The sequence below is a fragment of the Orycteropus afer genome, unplaced genomic scaffold, assembly GCF_000298275.1.
Source record: "Orycteropus afer afer isolate SDZICR_OR568_19922 unplaced genomic scaffold, OryAfe1.0 scaffold00014, whole genome shotgun sequence".
Classification (NCBI taxonomy): domain Eukaryota; kingdom Metazoa; phylum Chordata; class Mammalia; order Tubulidentata; family Orycteropodidae; genus Orycteropus; species Orycteropus afer.
Window position 1 is genome coordinate 19,436,411 of NW_006921601.1, and position 25,225 is coordinate 19,461,635.

The 25,225-nt window shown below is 42.4% G+C and overlaps 1 protein-coding gene across 1 annotated transcript in view; it reads left to right on the plus strand.

The window, feature by feature from the left end:
- NAV2 (neuron navigator 2) overlaps positions 1–25,225 on the plus strand; it is a 494,616-nt gene that overhangs the window by 452,976 nt on the left and 16,415 nt on the right. The window contains exons 23-32 of the mRNA XM_007955845.2: positions 4,463–4,546; positions 4,864–4,975; positions 6,497–6,642; positions 9,294–9,466; positions 13,250–13,403; positions 15,390–15,552; positions 16,296–16,396; positions 19,009–19,104; positions 20,522–20,690; positions 24,475–24,710. Coding sequence (XP_007954036.1) covers positions 4,463–4,546; positions 4,864–4,975; positions 6,497–6,642; positions 9,294–9,466; positions 13,250–13,403; positions 15,390–15,552; positions 16,296–16,396; positions 19,009–19,104; positions 20,522–20,690; positions 24,475–24,710 — 1,434 coding nt within the window. The remainder of the gene's footprint in view (positions 1–4,462; positions 4,547–4,863; positions 4,976–6,496; positions 6,643–9,293; positions 9,467–13,249; positions 13,404–15,389; positions 15,553–16,295; positions 16,397–19,008; positions 19,105–20,521; positions 20,691–24,474; positions 24,711–25,225) is intronic.

Here is a 25,225-nt window from a genome sequence, read left to right on the forward strand (position 1 = left end):
GAGACTCCACAAATTTGTGTGAGCTTTTCATAAAGCAACCTGTTTAACTTTGCAGGGTTTTTTTATTTTTGTAAAGCGACTTTAAAATGTTGTCTTTCTTTAACCAGGAAGTGGGGTCAGTACTTGGAATTTGCCTGGCGTTTTTATCCAGGTAATTCCTAGTTTAGGAGTCCTTGGATCATGTAAATGGTGTAACCAAAAGGTTAGAGGTTCAAGTCTACCTAGAAGTACCTCAGAAGAAAGGCCTGGCAATCTAATTCCAAAAAATCGCCACTATAAACCCTGTAGAGTATCATTCTCTGACACACATGGAATCACCATGTGTGTGACTCAAAAGCAACCTGTTAATTCCCAGTTTGAGCCTGAGTGTACTCAAGGAAGAAGACCTGGTGGCATAGTGGTTAAGCGTTGAACTGCTAACCAAAAAGTCATTGATTCTAACCTACCAGCCATTCCATGGGAGATAGATGTGGCAATCTGCTTCTGTAATGATGACAGCCTTAGAAACCCTGTGGAGCAGTTCTACTCTGTCACATGGAGTCACTGTGAGTCAGAATCAAGTCCATAGCAATGTATCCACTCAGAGAAACTGGTACTCTTTAAATTCTGCATATAAAGTGCCTAGCACAATGCTTAACCTCCATTCTAGGTTCAGGAGCTCTGGTGGTGTAGTGCCTGAGGCATTTGACTGCTAACCAGAAGGCTGGCGGTTCAAACCCACCAGCCACTCCTCGGAAGGAAGGTTGGCCAATCTACTTCCGTAGGGATACTGCCTTAGAAACCCAAGGAGGGGTTGCTATGAGTCAGATCTGACACAGTGGCAGTGAGTTTTGAGTATCACTATTGTTCAGGCTCCTGAATTTCTGGAACTCTGATTGTTTTTCCCAAAACCCTAACATTCTTGGCCCCTGTAAGTTTTACAATCCTTTATTTTCTTTACCTTTTCCTCCATCAGTAATACCACCAAAAGCACATCAGGAATTTATGGGAGAACTGAATTTTGAGGCTTAGATCCTATCCAAAAAGCCAGCAGAGGTATTCTGTGGGTAGATGCTTCATCTGGATAGCCAGATGTGTACACTAAAATCCAGGACCAACTCCAGGCCCATTGAGCCAGGGTCTGCCAGGTAAAGCATGTGAGATTTGATACCAACCCCCACTCCCACATGATTCTGAATTACCCTTCTTGTTAAGAATCATAGTACCCTTCTTAATCAACAAAATCAAAAAACCACTGCCATTGAGTCAATTCCGACTCATAGCAACCCCCATTGGGTTTCTGAGGCGGTAGATCTTTACGGAAGTAGATTGTTCCATCTTCCTTCCATGGAGTGGCTGGTAGGTTCGAACCTCCAAACTTTTGGTTAGCCGTCATAGGCACTGTGCCACCAGAGCTCCTCTTACTCAGCAAATAATTTGCTTGTAAATAATTAATTCCTGCAGTGACCCAGTACTGCCACCAGGGCCAATTGGAGCTCCATTCTCTATTCTAGAAGGGTCATAGTAAGAGATCCCTTCCATTATTCCAAAAGTGTGTTTTTGCTGCTCACAAAAGCCATTGAATCCAGTATTGTTTTAAGGTAAATATTTAGTCTTACTACACATCACAGGCAGGGCAAGCATGTTTTATTGTCTGCCATCTTTCTCACAGGCCAAGCTGTGTTTGTTTTTCTAGGACAAACTACTCAAAGCCACCTTCTCTGGGTGTTTTTCTACCACTCATGTTTGTTTTCCCTGGGAATGTGAGAATGGTGATTGATGAGAAGGTCGTTGGGTGGCTATGTACCAGGCTCGGAATGGCCTCATTGGCCCATATTTTCATAATTGCACTCATGACAAAAACAGTCCCTGGGTTTGCCAGCAAAACGAGACCCTCTGCTATGAACTGGTCCTTCAGAGCAAATATGGTTTCTCTTTGAGCTTGTAAAAACACCCTCAGTAACAGCCTTCATGGGTCAGGTTTTGGTTTTTGCTTTTAATTGCATAGAAAATGTGGACAACCCAAAAGAATCACAGTGGCAACAAAGCACAAAGTTGAAATAAATAGAAATTTAGTCATTTAAACTTCTTTGTCTTTTTTTTTTTTTTTAAATGCAAGGTTAGTAGTCATTCCTTTAGACTTCCATTTCCTGGCCCATTTCCTTAGCCACTGGGTGAGTGTCTTCAACATGGCCTTTGATTTTGGCACCTTGTACAAGGCAAATTAACACATATGTCTTTATTTTAAAATACAGAGGCATTTTCTGTTTTTAGTGGGAAGAAGATATGCATTCAGAAAGAAAACAGCTCTTCCATTTTTTCTCTTATAAGTGGTCTTGCTCCCTGCCAACTCCTATAGCTGATGGACAAAAAACTCAACAGTTACTCCTAGACCTAGCTTACCCTCAACTATCCCTCTTTGGTGAAGTCTAGTAACAGCGGCCTCTGGTTCATTCCTCAAATCTCTCCTTAAACTGAAATTGTCTACTGAGCTTCCTCACAGCCCAGGGCAGTCTTCTCCCCAACCCCGTCCTTATCCCATCGTTCTTCACTATGTGTATCAGTCATCTTTTTCTCTAGAATTTTACAATATGATCAACTCACTTCTCCCAACACTCCTCTAGTATCTGCTGCCACTGCTTCTTCCCATCCCTCCTGCATCTACCTCTTTCCTAAGACCCTCTCTTTATCTCCCTGTGCCCATGTTTTCAGCTAACACATCTCTTATAATTTTTACTGTCACTTCCTTTCCCTCACAGCGCCCATTCATTCCTGTGTTAGACACTTCCTTACTAGTTTATAGAGCATTATCACTTACATTTGTTCATTTAATGCTCACAGTAATCTGAGAAGAAAAATAGATATTGTCCCCATTTATAGATGAAGAATCTAAGACCAATAGGATTAGATGATTTGCTCAGAATTGTGAGCAAATCAAAGGAGCTAGGATTAGAAATGAGGGCTTCTAACTTTAAATCCTGTTCCCTTCCCATATGCCTTTGTTGTTGTTGTTGTTAGGTGCAATTGAGTCAACTTCAAGTCATGGTAACCCTGTGTGACAGTGTGGAACAGACCTGTAGGATTTTCCTTTACAGGAATAGATCTCTAGGTCTTTCTTCTGTGGAGCTGGTGGTAGGTTTGTACTCCCAACCTTCTGGTTTGCAATTGAGCACTTAACCATAGTACCACCAGGGCTTCTTCCCTATGCTAAGTGCTTTTCATTTCAGTCCTTCATTCACTCATTCTGCGTACATTTATCGAGTGACTTCTTTGTGCCAGTACTGGGGATACAAGGATGAGCAAGACAGACAATGTCTCAACCTTCATTAACTGTTCCCCTACTGCTGGTCAATCTTGTCTGCCACTCAAATCTCTCTAACTTTGAGACATTCCATGATCCCATTTATACAAAAAGAGTTTGGGAGTTAGACTATCTTGGCTGACTAATGGATCTCTCTTAATTTGATTTCTAAAAATTTCTTAGCACAGCTGCTTGAAAAAATGCCCATTCTTTATTCTTGGTTTTAACAATATTATCAAGATCCTCATTCAATGAACCAACATTTCACTACTACTCCACGTCCTAGGCAGAGGCTTACTGCTAGGACACAAAAGCATTCTTAAAGAGGAGGATCACAGGGAAGTGTACAGGCAGGAAAACATCCTATTTTTCAATTCTGAAATGCACATGTTCTAACATTTTAATATCTCTAAAAGCTGGATGCATCTTTTATTATAATTAGCAACATTTATTTTCTTCCTTACTATACAACATAATGGCACACCTGATATTGTGTTCTAGAAGAAGTGTATAAAAGTGCAGGGAGCCTAGGGAAAGTCTTAATTCCCTGAGGAAACTGGGAAAGGTTTCTCCAAGGAGGTAGCAGGTGGGCCTTTCAGTGGCTTTTTATTAACTAGAGTTATAACAGGCACAATATGTCAACCACTTTGTTCACTCATTCTACACATATGTTCAATATGATCCTCTGCTATGAGCTTGAGCTATGAGCAATAGGTCATCCTACAATGTAGGGAAGGAGACAGACTACATGTATTTTTAGCTGTGATACCATGAAGTACATATCAGAAGTACAGTATGCTTGTGAGTGAATATGAGGAAACCACCCCAGCCTAAGGTTGTCATAGAGGCAAGAGCTGAGCTCTGTTGAGTAGGGTGTGTAGAGGTAAGTTAGGTAAGGAGGGGTGTGAAGAGAAGAGCATGCTAGCTGGGAAGAAAAGCATATACAAAGGCCCTACAGTAGGAAAGAGTGCAGGAGTACGGGGTGTTTGAGGAAGTGAAAGGCTAGAGCAACTGGATTCCAAAGAGTGATGGGAGTGGGATTCAAGAGGAGGCTGAAGAAGTAGAAGGGGCTGATCACATGGCCCCATTAAGGAGTTCATTTTTAGTCTTTAAGATCCAGCACCTTTTAGGCACTCTTGCCTTGCAAAGTAATTAACCCATAGCTTTGTTTTTCCCCTCCAGGCTCACCTTGTGGCAGCCTTTGAGCAGAGTCTTGGAAACATGACAATCAGACTCCAGAGTTTGACCATGACAGCTGAGCAAAAGGCAAGGCAGAAAATATGGTTTTGCCCACCCTCTTCTTGCTTGGAGTTAACAATAAACTGAAAATTAGTATTATCTTTCATTTCAGATAATTACATAGATTATAGTGTACTTCTTGAACTGTTGGAATTTAATCATAAAGGGTTCTTACTACTTTTATGTGCTCATTTATGCCCATTGAAAATTGATTCAACTTCCTATATAACACAGAGGTTTTATTGAACTCCTTTGTTCCCCACTTTCCTCAGTTGAAGCTAATTTGTTCTCCATTCTCTATACAAATAATTTTAGGATTACCAATGCTTTCTTCTGTTCCACAGGATTCAGAACTGAATGAGTTAAGAAAAACCATTGAGCTGCTTAAGAAACAGAATGCAGCTGCACAGGCTGCCATTAATGGAGTAATTAACACACCAGAACTCAACTGCAAAGGTAAGGTAGCAGAAACAACGTTTAGACCAGAGCTTCGAACTGGTGTAGTCATGGCCGATGCAGCAAAATTGGAACAGACTTTAAATTTGTTAAATGTGAATGTACTGGAATGATCCATAACAGGAAAAATTGCAGGTCTAAGCACATTAAACGTTTTAAACATTTGATGATCTCATTTCCTTTTGGCAACAACCTGTGGTGTGACTCCCCTTACTGAATTTTAGGGATAAGAATCACTTGCCTAAGTCCATAGAGTTGTAAGCAGCAGAAATGGGACTGAAATGCAAGTCTGACTCTACAACAGGTATACCCTTAAAAACTGGGCTAGTTCAAGAAGCTCTGGTGGCATAGTGGTTAAAGGAATCAGCTGCTAGCCAAAAGGTCAGCAGTTTGAACCCACCAGCTGTGTCGCAGGAGAAAGATAAGGCAGTCTGCTTTTGTAAAGATTTACAGCCTTGGAAACCCTATGGAACAGCTCTGCTCTGACCTATAAGATCACTATTGAGTTAAAACTGACTTGATGGCAGTGGGTTTGGAGATGTAGTTCTGTGCTCATGAGAAAAACTATCTATAAATTTTGTTTCTTTATTTCTGGTATCAGGGTTACTTTATATGTCACACCTCCTGAAAAAGTGATGTTATGTGCCATCGAGTCGGACCTGACTCATAACGACCCCTCCTTGGGTTTCCAACGCAGTATCACCACAGAAGTAGATTGCCCAACTTTCCTTCTGAGGAGTGGCTGGTGGGTTTGAACTGCCAGCCTTCTGGTTAGCAGTCAAATGACTTAGGCACTGTGCTTACCAGGGTTACTTTATATATCATGCCTCCTGAAAAAGTGATGATAGAGTTGAAATGGGAAGGATTATCAAGGACTGTCCAGGCAGAGTAGAGGGAAAAGAGCATTTGAGGCAGAGGGTCTAGCATGTGTGAGGGTCCAATGATGAGATGAGCTTGGTGTTTTCAAAGGGCTGAAAGAAGGCTAATGTGAAGGAGCATAAAGAGCAAAGGAGAGGAACTAACCACAAAGGTGACTGTTGCTACAATTTTAAACAAGAACACTTTAGGTCTATCTAAGACTGGGTGACACAAATAGCTAAATACTTGACAACTAGGTGAAAGGTTGGTGGTTAAGAACCCACCAGAGGGGCTTAGGAAAACAGGCCTTGCAGTCTGCTTCCATCAGGTCGCATCCTTGAAAACCCTGTGGAGCACAGTTGTGATGTGAAACACATGAGATCTCCATGAGTCAGAATTGACTCACTGGCCACTAACAAGACCAAGGCTTAACAGAGCTTGTGTTTTGGGAAACATTCTCTCTAAGCTTTACCTGACCTCAATTTCGGAAAGTGGGAAGCCAGAGCTCCCACTTTTTGAAGGATCTTAAAACTAGAAGGTAATGTCTCAGAGGAAAATGCCTTATAGTCCTCAAGTGTGTGAATTTAAGTTTATTGGTCATTTCCTGGGACAAAGGAATGGGCTTGAGTCAGCAGCTGCTGATACCCTACCTCTGGTCTCCAGGAAACAGCACCTCCCAGGCTGCAGACCTCCGCATCCGTAGGCAGCACTCTTCTGATAGTGTCTCCAGCATCAACAGCGCCACCAGCCACTCCAGTGTGGGCAGCAACATAGAGAGTGATTCAAAGAAAAAGAAGAGAAAGAACTGGGTAAGTGTACATCCAAAGACTCTCTTGGTACTGACTGAGTCAGCCTTAGGATCCCAGAGAAAGGCCAGGTTAGTCCTTACCTTCTGAATGTAGAATAGATGCAAGGAAATGGTTTGTGGATAGATTTTTAAGAAAATTAGTGCTGTGCTCAGCCAAACACTAGGATTTATGAAATAATTAGCACCTTGTAGTTTTCCTGTTTCATGAAGCTTTATGTGAAATACTCATCTTTCATTTCACTTTTGTGTCATTTCTTCCTTATTAGGTGTTGGCCACAGAGTTTTAGATAGAGCAGAGATACTCTTTCTTAAGTGCAATCTTCTTAGTTTAGTTAGTTTCAAAATATTTTTCTCATGTCATGAGTTAACAATAGTTAACCATACCATATCTCATAGTTAATCATAATCTTTATCTGTTTATTTATGCAGTTGCCTAGGATAGCATCAATCCAGTCTTCTCTGAAAATCTTTGGACCATGTCTTGTAAATAAAAATTTCAAAGATATAGATGTTATAAGTCAGTGAATGCTTCTAAACTGGGATTTGTACCTAAAAATGTTTAATGGAATTAGTTACCCTTGCAGTGTTTTACCATGTTTCCATAATCCCAACAAGCTACTTGAATTCTTCACAGTGATGTCTTAGACAGTTTTTCCCACTCCTGGGAAAATCCCACCCTCTTCATCCCATATTCTTTTAGTTCTCCTCATTTTCAGTGCAGGTATCTCAAGTTGATCAGGAGTTGACCAGTGTTCAAAGGATCCCATTTGTCAGTGTTGACAGGACATGTTTTCATATTAGCTTTAATGTCCTCATTCATTCCATACACATCTCACTCATTTTGTGTTATCTTGGATGGGTGGCGAGGTCTAGTGATGGAGGAGTTGAGGACTTAGTAAATTTGGTTATTGATGGCTTTCATTGGAGGGAACCTAAAAGGCTAATCAGTGTGTCCCTCTTATTCGTCTGATTAATTTTTTTTAATTACTAATAGCTTTTGATCAACTCATCTGCTATAACAGGTAGCATTAATTCATGGTTCTGTTTCTAATATGCTATTAATAACATGATCTGAGTTGATTATCAAAGTGATGAGAGAGAATTATTTTCTGTGAAAAATAGTTTTCAGTCTTCTTCAATTCAAGAAATAATTTTTTTTTTTTCCTTTAGGATAATTTGCCACCTCAGATAATCCCAAAGCTTAATGCTGTCTAATCTTTGTAATCTCTCCTCTTCTACCTGGCACTTCATCAGAAGTAGAGGCAAGGACTTAGATTAATGGCTTCCTTGCCAAGTCCTTCTGTTTCTATGACTACTCTCTAGAAATATGATCAAAAGTAGGGCATTGGAGAGAAATGAGCTCTAGATTCACCCACAGACTGGACAAGCAGTTTGTTATTGATGAGATGTTGATGGGAGAAAATGGTATCAATTTTCAGAATGGCCAGTTCTATGAATTTTTCAATTACTAAGAAAGCCCCCAGAATATATTTTCAGAAGGAAAAAGAACTTTCAAAAAAAGGAAATTACTTTTTAAAGACTTTATGCAAGATGAAGTATTATTTTATAATCTAGGGAAATATGTGCTTATTATCATAGCTTTCAGAGAAGACTTTGTGCTTTAATTCTTTATGTTCTCATTAAAATTTTCAGGTCCATCTCATGGTTTGGGGAATTTGTGATATACTAATTTGTTTTTTCCCCAATATGGTTAATAAATTTCTTAAAATCTGTTTCTTTAGTAATATGTGAGATGGCTAATTCCCTGCCTATTTTATCTTTTCTGTATATAAGAATAGCAGGAACTCCTGAGCACATATATCAGGGTAGGAATACAACCATGTTGGGACCTATAATGCAGTGAAGCTACTACCATTGCTGAGAAAAGACATGCCGCCCTCCCCCCAAAAAAAATTAAGACATGGAGATATGACTGCTAAGAAACAAAAAGGGTTGAGGACTAGAGGAAGGGGGCGTGCAGTAAGTTCAACCAGACGGGGGAAGCTGGAAGAATTCGGATTGTAGGGGGGCCCATCAACCCTCTATTTCTTTATTTTTGCAATAGAGGAAGATGCCCTCAATGCTTTTAAAGATTCGTGTTCCTACCAGAAACTTCCTCTGTGTGTGGTGTTATTAGCCATGTCTTGTCTGAAAAGTCCAAAGCTTTCCCTGTCACTGGCTTTCTCTGTTAAAAATTGTCTTTTTTCCTTCCCCTTCCCCATTTTTGCTTGCATTTTCCCTGGCAGGTCAATGAGGTAAGCAAGACCAACTTAAAGATACCAAGCTAACCCATCCATTGATATGACTAACCTCATCCGCATCCGTCACCCTGTCTGGGCATCCTGCTTTGTTGCTGTATAACCTCATCTTTCTGATACCCATCTGCTGAGCCAGGCTCTGTCTTGCTGTTGGCATCTAGTCTTAAACCAAGAGTAGGCATGGAATGTTACCACAGGCCCAGTCCTTTGAGCTGTCCACACCAGATAACTCTTCTTCCCTAATGCACTGATTTGAGAGAGCTGTTTGGAACGTTTTTCACTGGTGGGGGAAAAATGTGGGAGAATTAATTGCTTTTTTGTCTGCATGTCTCTGTTTTGCCAAAGCCTAAGCTTGGTTGCATTCCCTGCCAGGCTGACAATCTTGTATATTCAGTTACGCAGCTCCTTCAAGCAAGCTTTTGGAAAGAAGAAATCTCCAAAGTCAGCGTCCTCTCATTCAGACATTGAGGAGATGACAGATTCTTCTTTGCCTTCCTCACCAAAGTTACCACACAATGGTTCAACGGGTTCCACACCACTGCTGAGAAATTCTCACTCCAACTCTCTGTAAGTCTGTCTGTTGGGGTACCCTTGGTCAGATGACATCTTTGGTCCCTAAGAAGCTCCTCCAACACGACTGGCTAGGAGTCCTATTATGATACACTTGCTCCTTGGGAACCTCTTATGTCTTGCTTTAATAAGATTATGGATGTTCTTTCTGTATGTTTTAGGGCTTATGAGGCTAGCCTTGGGCAAGTTACTTAACCTCACTTTGTTTCCATTTGTTTATATGTCAAATTAGTATAATGATAGTTATCTGTTTATCCTATCCTAAAGATTAAACAAGATAAATGGGTGTAAAAGATCTAGAACCATCTTGATGTGAGAGGGAGATGTGCTATGAGTGTTGGTAATTATTGGTGAAATTCTGATTCACTTGGGTGAAAAAACTTAGATTATACTTTGTTCTTTGATCAAAATGTGGTGTCAGCTGTTTCTGTGAGGTTAGAACTCAGAAGTTGAAAGTTTAAAGAATGAAGACATTCAGTGGCAATTCTTTTTACTGAAGGATTTTATATTCATAATAGGATTGATCACCATGAAACTCCCTCTAGAAAATTTAAAATGAGTCACTTTGTACACAGCTCTTCAGGAACACACACAGCTGATTTTGTTGAGTAAGACCCACATTTACTCCCCTGGTGTTGGTGTAGGTGTTGTCCCCCTAGGCTATTATTTTATCTAGAGGAGAAGAGTCATGTGCTCTCATCCCAGCCATTCTCCCATGGTTTCCATTCACAATCCATTGGCTATTCCTCCATTGGCGACATAGGCAGAAAGTTCTGTACCCCACCTAAGAACTTAAGGCCCAGACACTAGAGTCAAGACTAGGTCAGGAATGGCTTGGGATGGCTGGGTGTCAGCTCCGAAAGTGTCACAGCAGCCTGCAGCAGTGGGAAAGGCTGCCCCCCTCTGTTCAGAGAAGAGGCTTAGTTCTCAGGACACCAGAAGTTTCAGTGGAGCTAAATCCCATTTGAGACCATGGTATTGAAGCCAAGATTGAAGGAAGAAGAACTGGAGAACAAGCAGTCTACAAAGAATGTTAGCAGTAAGGTGAGAGACAGTGACTGAGAAAAGATAAATACTGTGGCTAGGGTCAGAGTGGCCCCTGAACTAGGGTTAGACAGAGGAGTTGGGTAGTTGTATGAACCCTAATTTCCTCATCTGTAGAAATGGGGCTGATTACATCTACTTTACCGGAGTCTTATGAAGGTTCTTAGATACTGTGCACTCAGGGCTTCCTTCTTCGCATTCCATTCTCCTTCAACCTTATATGTCCAGGTTCTGCACTCAGAAGTCCAGGGGTGGAACTGCCCCTGAGTCCACTTACCAAGCCTTCCAGCTGAAGATAGCCTGGCCAAATGCCTTCCCAGATGAATGTAAGAAGTTTGGTCAAGGAGATCAGCTTGTTCAGAGGCCCAGTCTTTGTAGCACACTGATTGCACGGAAGACAGAAGTGAAAGAGAGGAAACAGAGTATTGAAACAGAAACAAAACAAAAACCATGTATTTCAAAGTAGAATTGTACTCCCATCAGTTTTCAAAGGCTGTGACTTTTTAGAAGCAGATTGTCAAGTCTTTCTTCCAAGGTTCCGCTGGATGGGTTCAAACTGACAACTTTGCAATTAGTAGCCTAAACCCAAGTTGTTTGAACCACCTGGGGACACCAAAACAAAGTACAGATAGTCCTCAACTTATGATGGGGTTCCGTTCTGATAACTCTTATAAGTGGAATACCTCATTTCAAAGTAACAACTGATGTTTTGGGGGCACGATACACTGAATAAGATCATGCTAAATGTTTGGTCTACAGTGAAGTCAGCATCAGTGTCATACCAAGGAAATCAGAGTGGTAATTTTTATGCAACCCATTTACTAGTGAAAAATGCCCTGCTGGTGTCTCCATTTTACTTAATTAGATCAGCACCTCCTCTTCTCTTGGGGAGCACCCTGGGAGGAGAATGGCCCCAGGAAAGTGTACTTTTGTGTGAGCAAGGGTGAAAATCTTAGTAGGGGGAAGGGAGAGGACCACAGGAAGACTGGACCCCATTGTGTCCCTGCAGTGCCCAGCACAGTGTTATGGGTTTTCTGCAGTGAATAATTAGGCAGATGATTGAAAGTGTGTGTCCTATTTGATATATAGAGTGCCTAAGAAGTAAATAAAGGGTAGGTTGACTGTGATTCTAATACATGTCATCATCCCAAAGCATCTCAATCCAGTTGTATCCTGACCATGAAAAAATAATTCATCATCTGTTCTTTTTCTTTTTAAATCAGTTCAAACTTTTTATATTTGTATTAACCTGTTTGAACAGAGCACTGCTCTAGATGTTATGAAGAGAGACTAAAGAGAATGCTAACCAGAGTTCCACTCCTGGGGAGATTACATATGAATGGGGACATGACATGAATGAACAGTGTAGTTCACTGAACTTCTGAGCTTTGGCTCTGTGCCAGGCACTATTCTTGGCACAGCTTCCAACAGTACACAAGACAGAGCTAAGTGGTAGACCCTACTTTCCAGGGTAGGATACATTAAACAAATCCCTGAATAAACTAGGAAAATCAGATCATGCTAAGGGTTAATGTAGTGAATTAAAATAGTGTACTAGGATCCAGACTATGGTGGTAGCAACTTTTTTTGAGTAATCAGGGAGGTGACATTTCAACTGAATTCAGCATGGCAAGACGAGCTGCTGTGTTAATTCTGGTCAGTAAAACTAGCTACTGCAACAAACTAAGTCTCAAAGTTCAGTGGCTTCACATTTGATGGTTTATGTCTGGTTCATTCCAAACCCAATGCAGATATTCCTAGTGGGCAGGAGGCCATCTGTGTGCTGATGTGGGCACTGAGAATCTTTCTATCTTGTGGATGTGTCAAGTCCTCTGCCAAGTGCTCTGTATCCATCCAGCATATAGGGGAGGACAAAATGGAAAAGTTCTGCAGGAATCTGTGCCTGGAAGAGGCACACAGCACCTCTTCCCATAATCCATTGACTGGGACTCAGGGCCGTGCCATCTGCAGGGCAATCGTGTAAGACGAGAGAGGGGTGAAGATGCATTTCTCTGTAGGACTTCAAGAAACCAGAGTGAGAACTCCTTCCAAACCACTTTCCCCATAGGGATTGGGTGGGGTGGACTCTTGGCTCCCCAGCCCTTTTCTTACATTCCACAGCATCCATGGACATGGAGATGTTTGTTTTTGGTCTAGTTTTCCAAAGGCTGGGCAGAGAGCACATTCTTACTTCCAACCTTGAAAAATGTGTAAGAATGTGCAAATGTAGGAGGGAGAGGGAGTTCAAAGAAGAAACCAAAGGGAGAGAGGTCAGGGCTTAGAAAATCCCAACCCTGTGGATGAAAGGAATGGCAGCTGTGGGGAGGCAGTAATTTCCCACACTCGAAGCATTTAAATTTCAGTATGCCACCAGCCCTCCTGATACCTGGACGAGACACCAGGAATATGCTGGAGTAAAGTGTTAGGTACTAAAGGTTACTACTCTTTTCTGCCATGTCCTGATTGTCCATAGATTGTACAGAATTTGGCTGAAAGGTGCACCAAAGCCATTCTGCTTGTCATAGCTCTGTAAAGAGAAGAATAGAGACAACTTGTAGAGAATCACAGAGAAATCAGTACAATCTGTTATTTCCCAGTGCTTTTGGTATTGCCACCTCCAGGAAGCATCAGGCAGCTGTTATGCCTGGTTTCTGCTGACCATGTCCAGTGGTCACTGGGGTCTAGAGGGAGAGGAATTCAGGGCTGCCCTTATCAACAGCACTCCTCTTTCCCTAGCATTTCAGAGTGCATGGACAGTGAAGCTGAGACGGTCATGCAGCTCCGAAATGAGCTGAGAGACAAGGAGATGAAGCTCACGGACATCCGATTGGAAGCTCTCAGCTCTGCCCACCAGCTCGACCAGCTCCGGGAGGCCATGAACAGGATGCAGGTGAGAGAGCCAAGGAGTATGGGCTGAGCCCAAGGTTGTCTGGGATGGACCTTCAGGAAGCTGCTCCTCACCAAACCTGAGGGTTACCTGAGAATCTCGCATAGCCCTTCTGCTCTGCCAGCCTCTTTCTCTTTCTCTCTTTCCCCTTTCATTCTCTCCCACATACATACTGCTCAAAGTGAAAAACCAGGCTTGGCGTTTTTTTTTTTTTTTTTTTTTTTTTTTTTTTTTTTTTTTTTTTTTTTTTTTTTAAGTTTTAAAGTTATATTTAATGGATGTAGAAATATCCACATGTTTTTAAGTAAAAACTGAAGCAGGAAAAATAACAACATGTACAGAATGATTCTAGTTTTGCATACAAAAAAAATGCCAAAAAGATCAAACATACAGCAAAATATTAATAAGAGTTTTTGGGATCCAAAGACTAATCTTTTGAAAGTATAAGAGGTTTCGGTCCCAATGCCTGTCCCTTGCGTAAGACTCTCATTGGTTCCCCTTTGCCTTCTGCGTGCAGTGTGGTCTCCTTCACCTGGTGTTCAAGACCTCCTGTAGGCACCATTTCACTCTCAACCCCTATCCCTCCCCTTCCAGGTTCTACTCACCAGCCATAGAGAGCCATGATTGATTCCCTTTTGTACACTCTGGGTACCCCTGTTTCATGGTGTTCCCTCTACTGGAATATCCTTCTGCAGATCCACATTGGACCCTTTCCTCAAGTTACCCCAATGCTGCTTCCTGTGCAAAGTCTTTCCAGGTTCTTCAGCTGGGAAAGTTAGTGCTCTCATCAGAATTCCTACAGATTTGTTCTTACGACTCCCTGCCCACCCCCTTTCTGCCATGGATTGAAGCCATTTAAATCTTCTGAATTATTCATCTTTGGATCACTTTGCCTGAACCTAGTACATAGTACAAGGCTTGCACATAGTACGTGCTTCATAAATATTCATCAAATGAAAGGCCTCTGTGGGTTCTGCCAAATGGGAGCTCAAGGAGAGCAGCATTTTTCAGAGGAGGTTCCCTGGAGCACTGGTTCCATGAGAGACTCTGAAAGAAAAAGTCCTTGATCAAATCCATTTGGGAAATACTGTACACTATGTGCCCTTTCAGAGATTCTGACAATAGCCTCTTAGAAGTCCTACAGTTAGAAAACCTGACAAACCCAAAGTTGCTCAAACTTCTGAGATGTGGGATTTTTTCATTTAACAGTCAGGCAACAGAGTGTGGGAAACACTGCCAAGATCTTTTCAAAGGCCACTTCCCTACAAGAACAGACAACCTCTCCACCCCCCACCAGACATGTCTTATGTGTACAACAAAGGCTGCAGATGCTGCTAAGTCTTTCTGATGCTGTTACATTTTCTGCTGTGCCTCTGACAGTCACTTCATCTCTTCAAGAAACTTTCAGTTCTTCTATGTAGGAGATCCTGGATAGAGTGGGAGAACAACGTGGAACAAAACTCAAAATTATTTGGAAAAAAAAAAAGGGGGGGGACCAGATTTGCTGGTCTGATAGATCCTGATGGAACCACTGAGACTATGGCCACTACCTGCCCTTCAGGTCTGAAATTGAACCCACTCCTGTGGCTTCCAGCCAAACAAAAGACAGGCATTTGAGATGAACATTTCCACTAGGTAGATACACTCCTTGGAGAGAACAATCATGGGCGAATAGAAGGGTTATGTATGCACAGGGAGACAGCTCAGGGGGCAGGAGTGCATGGAGGGAAGGACACTAGGAAGAGATAACTATGGGGAGGAAGTAGGAGGGGAGCTGTTGCATTGTGGTAAATTGTAGTCAATGTCATGAGACAAAATATATGTGAACTGCTGTATGGAAAGTGAATTTGCTCTATAAACTTTCACCCAAATCACAGTTTAAAAAAGAAAGAGAGAAAGAAAGAAAGAAATTTTCAATTCTTTCCACCAGAAAAGGCTAGTTCCTGTTGCACCCACCTAGTAAGTGCATGTCTCCCTTACTGTTTGCAGAGCGAAATAGAGAAGCTGAAAGCTGAGAATGACCGGCTGAAATCAGAGTCTCAAGGCAGTGGCTGCAGCCGGGCCCCCTCCCAGGTGTCAATCTCTGCCTCCCCAAGGCAGTCCATGGGGCTGTCCCAGCACAGCCTGAACCTCACTGAGTCAACCAGCTTGGGTGAGTGATGCCACAGGGCTGGGGACAGGACCGGGCCTGCAACTGGCACACTGGTCTCCAAGTGAGACCCTAATCTAAACAGATCAACAGATGAAATGGAGAGGCAGCAGACATGTGTGCACTTGGGATGTGTGTATGTGTCTGGGTGTGTGTCTGCTATCAACATGAGCTCAGCCGTTAGACCGCTATCATGCTTTGCTCCGGTGACCCAGATTCTCTAAGCCTTGAGCTTGGGTCCCCTCACCCACCATGCTGAGGTCCGTTTGATCCATTTTAAAAGGCTGACCTGCAAGCTGAATGCTGCACACAAACCCCACAGTCGCAGGTCCCACTTGGGGCAATGGCTTGGTCTATGACCTTCCCGCCTTCAGGATGGATTCCTGGCTGGCTCAGTGACAAGTGAACGTGACCGAGGTTTTCTTTGTAAGCATATCAAGGCTGACGCTTTTCTTTTCTCTCATGACGCTGCTGTCGCTGTTGTTTTGGTTGAGTCTCTCCCTCCTCTCACTTCCATTTGGCAAGGTGCATCGTCAGCCTGCTGGTTCCTTGGTTGGTCCACCATTGGTTTCTGTGGTTGCATTCTCCATGCTGCCCCTCTCCCCTGCCCTACACCCCACCCCTTTTCCCCGCACCCCCGACACCTGGTTTGTCCCGCTGCTGTGTGCCAACAAGCAGCGGGGGTGTCAGGAAGCCAGCTTTGCTGTCCCCATGTGCCTAAGGCTGTTGATGTTTTCCATTCGCAGACATGTTGCTGGATGACACTGGTGAATGCTCGGCTCGGAAGGAAGGAGGCAGGCATGTTAAGATAGTTGTCAGCTTTCAGGAGGAAATGAAGTGGAAGGAGGTTAGTTGGATCCCTTTCCCTGCTCTGCTGCCCTTTCCCCAGGTAGCAATACTAGTTTAGTGATCTAATCATAAAACCACATCACCTCAGAGCCTAAGGTGATTTGGAAACACTACTAACACTTTTCTTAACTAACCATAATCCCCAGCAGCATTTTGGCACAATTACAGTGAATGAGCAGCCCTTTCCCTTTTCCTCATGTTTGGAAAGTCTAATAAAGAGTACTAAAAATGGTCCCACGTTGCACTTTCATGTCATTAACTCAATACTAACACCACTCAGAAATGGCCTTTCTGAATTAAATATATTCCCAAAAACATCAAAGGCAGCTAAGTACATTTAGCACAGAAGGTACAGATATAAGCTCACCAAATCCAGCTGACCACAAGCACCAGTCTTATCAGACCATCAGGCTGCCAAGAAGGTAGACACAGAGACAAAGACAGCCATGCCAGGGAGCGCTCCAGGGGGTGTTCTGACTCACCCAGGCTGGAGAATCTGAGTTTTCCGAGTGTACAGTTTCTGTTCTCTTCCAGAATCTAGAAGGCTGTACTACAACCAAAGTCTACTTTGGAGTGGCAGTGGGGTTGACAGTAAAAGTTGGTTTTTAATCAGTGATTAAATCCAAATGATGCTGTGAATTACCATCTCATAAATAAGTGGGCAAAGACCTCCTGAGTCACTATTTCAATTCCACTGGGTTTTGTTTATTACTTACTTCTTCATATTTCTAGCCAAAATACTACTGTAGTTACAGTTAGGGGATCCACCAAAAACCAAACAAATCAGTTACCAAGGAGTTGATTCTGACTCCTGGTCACCCGTGTGTGTCAGAGTAGACGTGTGCTCTGTAGGGTTTTCAAGGGCTGTGACTCCAGTAGCAGATTACCAGATCTTTCTTCCAAGACACCTCTGAGTGAACTGAGTCTCTCTGAGGCCCACGAAACCAAAAACTAAACCTGTTGCCATCTAATCAATTTATAGCAACCCTATAGGACAGAGTAGAACTACCCCATAGAGTCTCTCAGGCTACAGGTCTTTATGGAAGCACACTGCCTCATCTTTCTCCTGCAGAGTGGCTGGTGAGTTCAAACTACTGACCTTTTGGCTAGCAGCTGGATGTTTAATCACTGCACCACTAGGGCTGTTTACAGGGCTGGCCACAGTGCCCACCAAAAGAAAACATCTGCAGCCAGACTTTTCTTTGCCACAAGATTCTACTTCATGACTGGCTCTTAAGTCTCAATGAAAGGGACAGAGTCAGAATTTTGGAGCTGCCAGGGGTTTTAGAATCATTAAGCTAGAAGTTGCTTAGATAGTAGAGTGATGGGCTAGCAAAGTAGAAATTCATTCTCATGGTCAGGCAAGTAAATGCAGGTATTACCTCTGATCATGTTTTATTCTAATAATCATCAGTATGAACAAGTAGATCTTATGTTCAACAAAACCTTATAAGTCACTTTGAAAAATTGTATCATTTTGGATTACCACAGCATCCAGGTGAGGTTGGTTAGCCAGGCATTATCTCCATTTGCAATTGGGAAACCGGTTACTCAAGCATTACTTGAGCTACAAAGCAAATGGTGGGGCCAGGTTATCAGACTGTAGAACTGTGCTCTTTTCTCTGCTGACTTTGCTTAACTGCCAGATGTGCCCCTCACTCCCCTAACTCTACATCCTTACCAGCATGTTAGATAGTTAAAAACCCAACTGAATGGAATATTCCATTAATTTTGCTTTAATCAGTATAATTAGCTAGCTTCCACTATGCAGAGCCTGTAGGCAGAAATGCAAAAGAAGGAAAAAAGATTATTTTTTGTGAACTTCTCAGAGTTTTACTAGTTTTCTGAATTGATTATGTTTTTTAACTTTTAATTAGAAAAAAGGCAGTAAATATTATTAAAGAACAAACAAAAAGCAGAAGCATATTCTGTCCTGAAGGAGTTTAAGATCCAGCAGGGAGATAAACTTTATACACAAATAAGACATAAATACCTAAAATTAAACAAATTATATATCCACACCAGCCACTCCTCAGAAGGAAGATGGGGCAATCTACTTCCATAGTGATACTTTCTCAGAAACTCAAGAAGGGGTCACTATGAGTCGAGTCCGACTCCACAGCACATAACCACAACAACAACATATTATTATATAAACTGTATATAGTGCTATAGAAGCAATTGTGAGCTCTGAGCCTGGTGGGGTTCATTGTTGAAGGCTTCCAGGGAGAAGTGAGTTTGTGAGCAAGATTTGGAAAGGGTGAGATGGCAAATAGGACAGGGGGGCACGTTCTAGGCATAAAGAAGTATTTATCTGCTCATGGTATCAGGTACCTACTTGATGGAGTGTTCAGATTCCAGAGAAGAGATTTGCTCTTCTTGTCCCACAGATGCTGTTTTAGCACTAGGAAAGTTATATAGAGCAAGAGAAGGTTTTAAGGCTAATCTAAGTAAGAACTTAATCTAAGTTCTACCTGCTGTTAAAACAAATAGGACTTCTGTTCCCCTGTCAAACCATTGGCGGAGTTCTAAGACAATCTAAGTCCTCTGCTAAACTGTGTCCAAAAAGATTCACTTGTTTTTCACCTACATACATTTCCTTACCCTTAGGATTCCAGACCACATCTCTTTCTTATTGGCTGCATTGGAGTTAGTGGCAAGACGAAGTGGGATGTACTCGATGGGGTGGTTAGACGGCTGTTCAAAGTAAGTATGTCAAGAAGATGGCTATGACATCACATGTGATATAAGATGATTTTGAAAGATATTTTTAGTATAATTTTTGTAGTGTTCTGATGTAAGGCCATAACCACAAGTGCTTTATTAATCATGTCTCCTAAATAATAATAACCCTCATTTATTATGCCAAAACCATGCAAAGCCCTTTACTTAAATTACCCCTTTCTTATAGTCTAGGAGGAAGGCCTTATTATTTTCCCATTTGAAGGTGAAGAAAGTTGAAGATCAGGTTGGGTCACTTGTCTAAGGTCATGGATCTAGAACTAGACCATATGTGTTGTTGTTGTTATATGCCACCAAGTTGGACCCGACTCATAGTGACCCCTCCTTGGGTTTCTGAGGCAGTATCACTACGGAAGTAGATTGCCCCATCTTCCTTCCGAGGAGTGGCTGGTGGGTTAGAACCGCCAACCTTCTGGTTAGCAGTCAAGTGCCTTAGGTACTATGCTACCAGAGCTCCCGAACTGGACCATATAGGTCTAACTAAATGGATCTGACTTCAAAACCTGATGTTACTAGTATACTATAATCTTTTTCTAGCACCTAGATCCAAATGTCTTCATGCAGAGGAAATTCTATTCTTTGACCAAAGATTATCCCACATTTTGATGGGTCAGTCAAGAAAAAAATATGACCAGGCAAGAGATTTAGCTTAGGGCAGACCAATTCTACTGCCTGACACAAAACATTATCTCTGCTGACAATCAGCTGGGACATCCTTGGATTACAAAGCAACAGTTTGATCTGAAAACAGCTTCTGGGGCATCATAGTAAGTGAGGAAACAAGACTGTTAAAAGCAGAGGCCTGTTACTGGCCTCTAACTCATTATGGTGTACCCCCCACCCCCCATAGCCTATGGGTCTTAGTTTACTTTCAGTGACATAAAATCTCTTGGTCACTTACTTAAGAGTTTCCAAATTAAACACATATTTTCTTTTTAAAGATCCAGGCTGCTTCTCTGTAACAGCCCTGGATTTTACTTTCTTTGTCATTGGTATGATTTTTGCCTTGAGCCAGAAGAAAGGGCTGGTGGAGGGATTTCTTGTCAGAAGTACATTTTCATGAATTTTCCAGCACCATTCACAGGCCCTGATGTCTTCAAGACTCCAGCTGAATTTAGGAATTACGTGCTTGCTTCATCCAGACTAAACGTTTGCAGTCCTGTTAGGTTTTTATTCCATCACTAACCAAATAAATCTGTTTGAAGAGGCCCGTGATAGTAGGGCATTATCCCCATAGAAAGTGGGCTCTTCCCCCACCTCATTCCACAGGTCCGTTTCAACTCAGAAGTGAGAAGAGATGACAATCATAAATCACCCAATGAAAATATGAGTCACGAGCAGGCTTGAGCCACATCTTTGACAGGGTCTTTACTTTTTCCAGGAATACATCATTCACGTTGACCCAGTGAGTCAGCTCGGGCTGAATTCCGATAGTGTTCTCGGCTATAGCATCGGGGAAATCAAACGTACCAACACTTCCGAAACACCCGAGCTGCTTCCCTGTGGCTATCTGGTTGGGGAGAACACGACCATCTCTGTGACCGTCAGAGGTAATGTGGCTGATTGCAGACACCAAAGCTTTCGGGAGTTGTTTTTGATTCGGCATAGGAAATTATGACTACAGTTTTATTTGTATATATGTATAAGGGCTTCCCCCCCCACTTCAATCACAGTTACTCTTACCTAAGAAAGTTGAACAGTTAGAGTTTTCCAACCACCATCAGAGCAAATAATTTTAATTTATTGTTGAAATTATATAACAGAAGTTCCCATTAGCTTTATGACTGTGAGATGGTGATGGACTCTTAATAACCCTGTGGAAATGAAGCTTTTGGCTCTGAATGCCTTACCAATACCAATTAATTACTCTTGCCAGCAACTGTTGGACGTGGGCCCATTCTGTGGATGGGGAAACAATGATTTGCTGTAGACTAGAAGAGTCTCCCCGAGAACCTTGAGGAAACGGAAGAGGTTCTTGGCCCACGCATGATGCGGCTGGAGCTTCCAGTTGCCTCACATGCAGGGATGTGAAGCCCCAGGCCACAGTGTATTCCATGGGGACAAAAAAGTTCTCATAGCCAAATAGGTTTTGGGAACTGCATCATATCCCTATTTGGGATTCGGGGGCAGAGGGGATAGGAATACACTGGTACGTGGAAGGCTCTGACAGATCATGCCATTATAAAGGATGGTTAATCCAATTTGTTTTATGTTTCTTTGACTGTGAAGTCCCTTTTTTCCTGTGTTTTATGATCCACCTGAGGAATGTGCTTTAATAAACGTTGTACTAGGCTCTGTCTTCTAATTGGCCTGTTTCTTTGCCTGCTTACCTCACTATAAGGTGCTAATCTTGACTGTGCTTTTGACAGTGCAATTTTTGAGTTGTTTGAATGCAAATTTTGTTTCCTGGTTTTTAGGTTTTTGAAAAACAAAAGCCAGTGCCCCTCAACATTAGTCTTTAACAAGAGTTAAGAGCCTTGCTCTGGTGCTGCCTTATGGAACATTTACTATTTGAACCTCAAACAGCTGCTCATGCCATCAAGTCAAGTCCAACTCAGGGCAACCCTATGTGTTAACAGAGTAGAACTACTCTATAAAGTTTTCATGGCTGTAATCTTAATGGAGGAAGATTGTCAGACCATTCTTCTGTAGTACTACTGAGTGGGTTTGAACTGCCAACCTTTAGGTTAGTAAACCAAACCCACTGCCATTGAGTCGATTCTGACTCATAGCAACACTATAGGATCTAGTAGAACTGCCTCAAGAGAGTTTCCAAGGCTGTAAATCTACATGGAAACAGACTGTCTCATTTTTCTCCCATGGAGCAGCTGGTGGGTTCAGCACCAATTGCTTTAACCACTGTACCACCAGAGCTGCTTTTTAGGTTAGTAGTCAAGGGCAAACCATTTGCACCACCTAGAGACCACCTATCAAGCTAGCAAGTGAAATTCTACAATTCTGTCCTTGGACCACAAGTGATAGAAACCAACTCAGAAGTAACTTTAGCAAAAAAGGAATTTATAGACTCACCTGGGAAACCCAAGAGGAGGCTTCAAGCACATCTGGATCCAGGTATTCAAACAGTATCATCAAAACTAGGCCTGCCTTCCCTGTGCTCATCACTGCTTTGCTTTTTTTTTTGAGATCTCTGCACATGGTTGGGTTGATGAAATACCATTAGCTTAAGATTCCTTCTAGCTTAGGAATCTAAAAGAAAAAGACTACCTTTCTGGAAAACTGTGGCAAAGAATTCCTAGGGGTGACTTTGGCTCACCATGAGTCAGATACCCAACCGAATTACTCACTATGGTCTGGGAGAGGCTTTTGGCCAAGCCTGGTCATGATCTACCCCAGTGGGTGGATGAAGGTGCTGGATCAGCCCTATTTGAACCACCTGGAATGAGTTTCCCACAATAAAATAGAGTTCTACTGCAAGGGGAAGGAGAAAGCAACAGTGATGAGGTGATCGGCCCCTGGTGGAACATGTCAGCCCACCACAAAGCACCGGATTTGTTGCGTCTGTCAGCATACCAAGTTGTATCATCTCGAGGGTTTATTTTTAAACCATAGCTGACTCTTATATTTTTCCATGGTGATTGAAACGTCTGCCTTCAAGGCACTAAAATGTGCCCAAGGATTTTTGTTGCTGTTGCTGTTTCTGCAGTTTCACAGGCGAATTTACTTAAAACTTTACGAGCAAATAGACTGCAATTTAAATAGTTATAGAATATTGAGAAATCAGAAAAATATACTCATTTTCAAGGAACATGCATAATACTGATATAAAAGTCTTAGCATTTTGCTAAGCAAAAGAAAATAAGAGAAAAAGGAAAGTGGAAAGGAAGGAAATGAAATTTTAGGCAAGTCTACTAAATGAATGTTGGTGCAAAAATTCAGAACAAAATAAGAGCATCAATGATGTATAGCTGAGTCAGAACAATGATTGCTTTCATACTCAAGGATTTGAACCAAAAGAGATCAGTGAGCTGCAGGCGATCTACTTTGGTCATACTGGGGAAGGGAAAATGTGGTTTAGCATGTTCTGAAATGAGGTTGCAAAGTAATCACCTCCCAGAGGGCTGTTTATGGCAAAAGACATGGATGCAGAAAGTTGTTTTAGGGCTAGAGAGGCTAAGTTCTATACTTGACATGAAGGTCTCAGTTTTTGTTGTGTGCCATTAAGTCAGTTCTGACTCATAGCAGCCCTACAGGACAGGGTCAGGGTTCCCACGGCTGTAAATCTTTACAGGAGCAGATCAGCAAGTCTTTTCTCATGCAAGGCAGCTGTTGGGTTCGAATCGCTGACCTTTTGGCTAGCAGCCAAGAGCTTAACCACTGAACCACCAGAGTTCCTTATACTGAGCTCAATACCAGCAAAATTGTAGATCTGTCTCCTATACATAAATCATTTGGGGACCTTCATCATGGTCTTTTTAGAATAGTCGTTGCATTTAGGGGCTACAAGTATTTAAACACATTAGGGGATCTGCTTGCAGTGAATAATTATGTGGAAGGAAAGATGCTATTATAAAACTGAATAGATGCCCTTCAGTTAATTTTCACTTACAGATACTGTTTTTCTTGGATTAAGTTTTAACAGAATCACCTTGGGATCTGGACAACTAAGTTTGGATGGAGCTTCTCTTGGGGATGGTATCAAGAAAAACAGGTTTTTTAAAAGCCAACAAGCCTGGTGAATAAAGTTATCCCAAGTGAGAAGAATGAAGGATATACTTCCATTTGATATTTGAGGACCAGAGCTCTCAATATATACTATTTCAACCTTGGGCCATGACATACATTCCAAAATCAAATGATCCTACCTGGCTTTTCTCTTTTATTTTAAAAAATAAAGCATTATTTTCATAATGACATCTGAGTCTGGGTAACAGACTGATAGGGAGGAGAGAACAGGGTAAAGAGGCAACTTTGAGGGTCCTGGCTGACACACTTGGGCAAGAATCTGGCCTGGTTTGGGCAAACAGCATTAGCTCAGTGTAGTGAATCCAGACAGACAAGCAGAGCCTAGAGTCCTAGGACTTCTACAGAGGGCAGATGAGGACTGAGGGTCCAGATATTACAAGTGAGTCCAAATCTGGGAAGGTGAGCCATGGCTGGAGCCAGAAGCACATAGTACTGGTGAAAGGAAATGTGACTTCCTGGAATAGTGGTGGTTCATTCTCGGCCTCCTAGGTATCTGGGTGGGCAGAGGTCTCAGGTGAATGGGATGTCAAGGAAAGGGAAACCTCAGGTCTTAGCAGTTCCCATGAGGCAACTGCAAAGAGCTGCCCTTTCTACAGAGCTCCAAACACTTCCTTTTTTCCTCAAATGCAGGGCTCGCGGAAAACAGCCTGGACTCTCTGGTATTCGAGTCCCTGATCCCCAAACCCATCCTGCAGCGCTATGTCTCCCTGCTGATAGAGCATCGGCGCATTATTCTGTCAGGCCCCAGTGGCACTGGAAAGACCTACTTGGCAAATCGGCTGTCAGAGTACATAGTGCTTCGAGAAGGACGAGAGCTGACGGACGGAGTCATCGCCACCTTCAATGTGGACCATAAGTCTAGCAAGGTGAGGGAGTCATTCTAAGCCTGCTGTTCAGTTCAGGCTCACTTTTTAGCCCTTTTAGAATTGTTGCCACCATTGCTATGTAGGTGGGAAAGCAGCATTTCCTATAAGCGCTCCTTTGGTGGCTGTTAAAAACCAGGTGAAGGAGGTCAGAATGGGACTACAGAAAGGAAAGCTTTGACTCAGGTCTTCCCAGCAAGATGTTCCATTTAGGGTTAGATGGGTCTAGTTTATTCATTGCTGGCTTACTATAAGCCAGGCGTGATGGTCTGTAATAGTAGGTTTTTTTTTAAAACACCCCAGATATGTCCATTCCAATTCAACATTAATTTATCACGTGCCTGTTAAGGTCCAGGGATCTCTGGTAGCATAGTGGCTAAGGCACTTGACTGCTAACCAGAAGGCTGGCAGTTCACACTCACCAGCCACTCCTCGGAAGGAAGATGGGACAATCTACTTCCGTAGTGATACTGCCTCGGAAACCCAAGGAGGGGTCACTATGAGTCGGGTCCGACTCG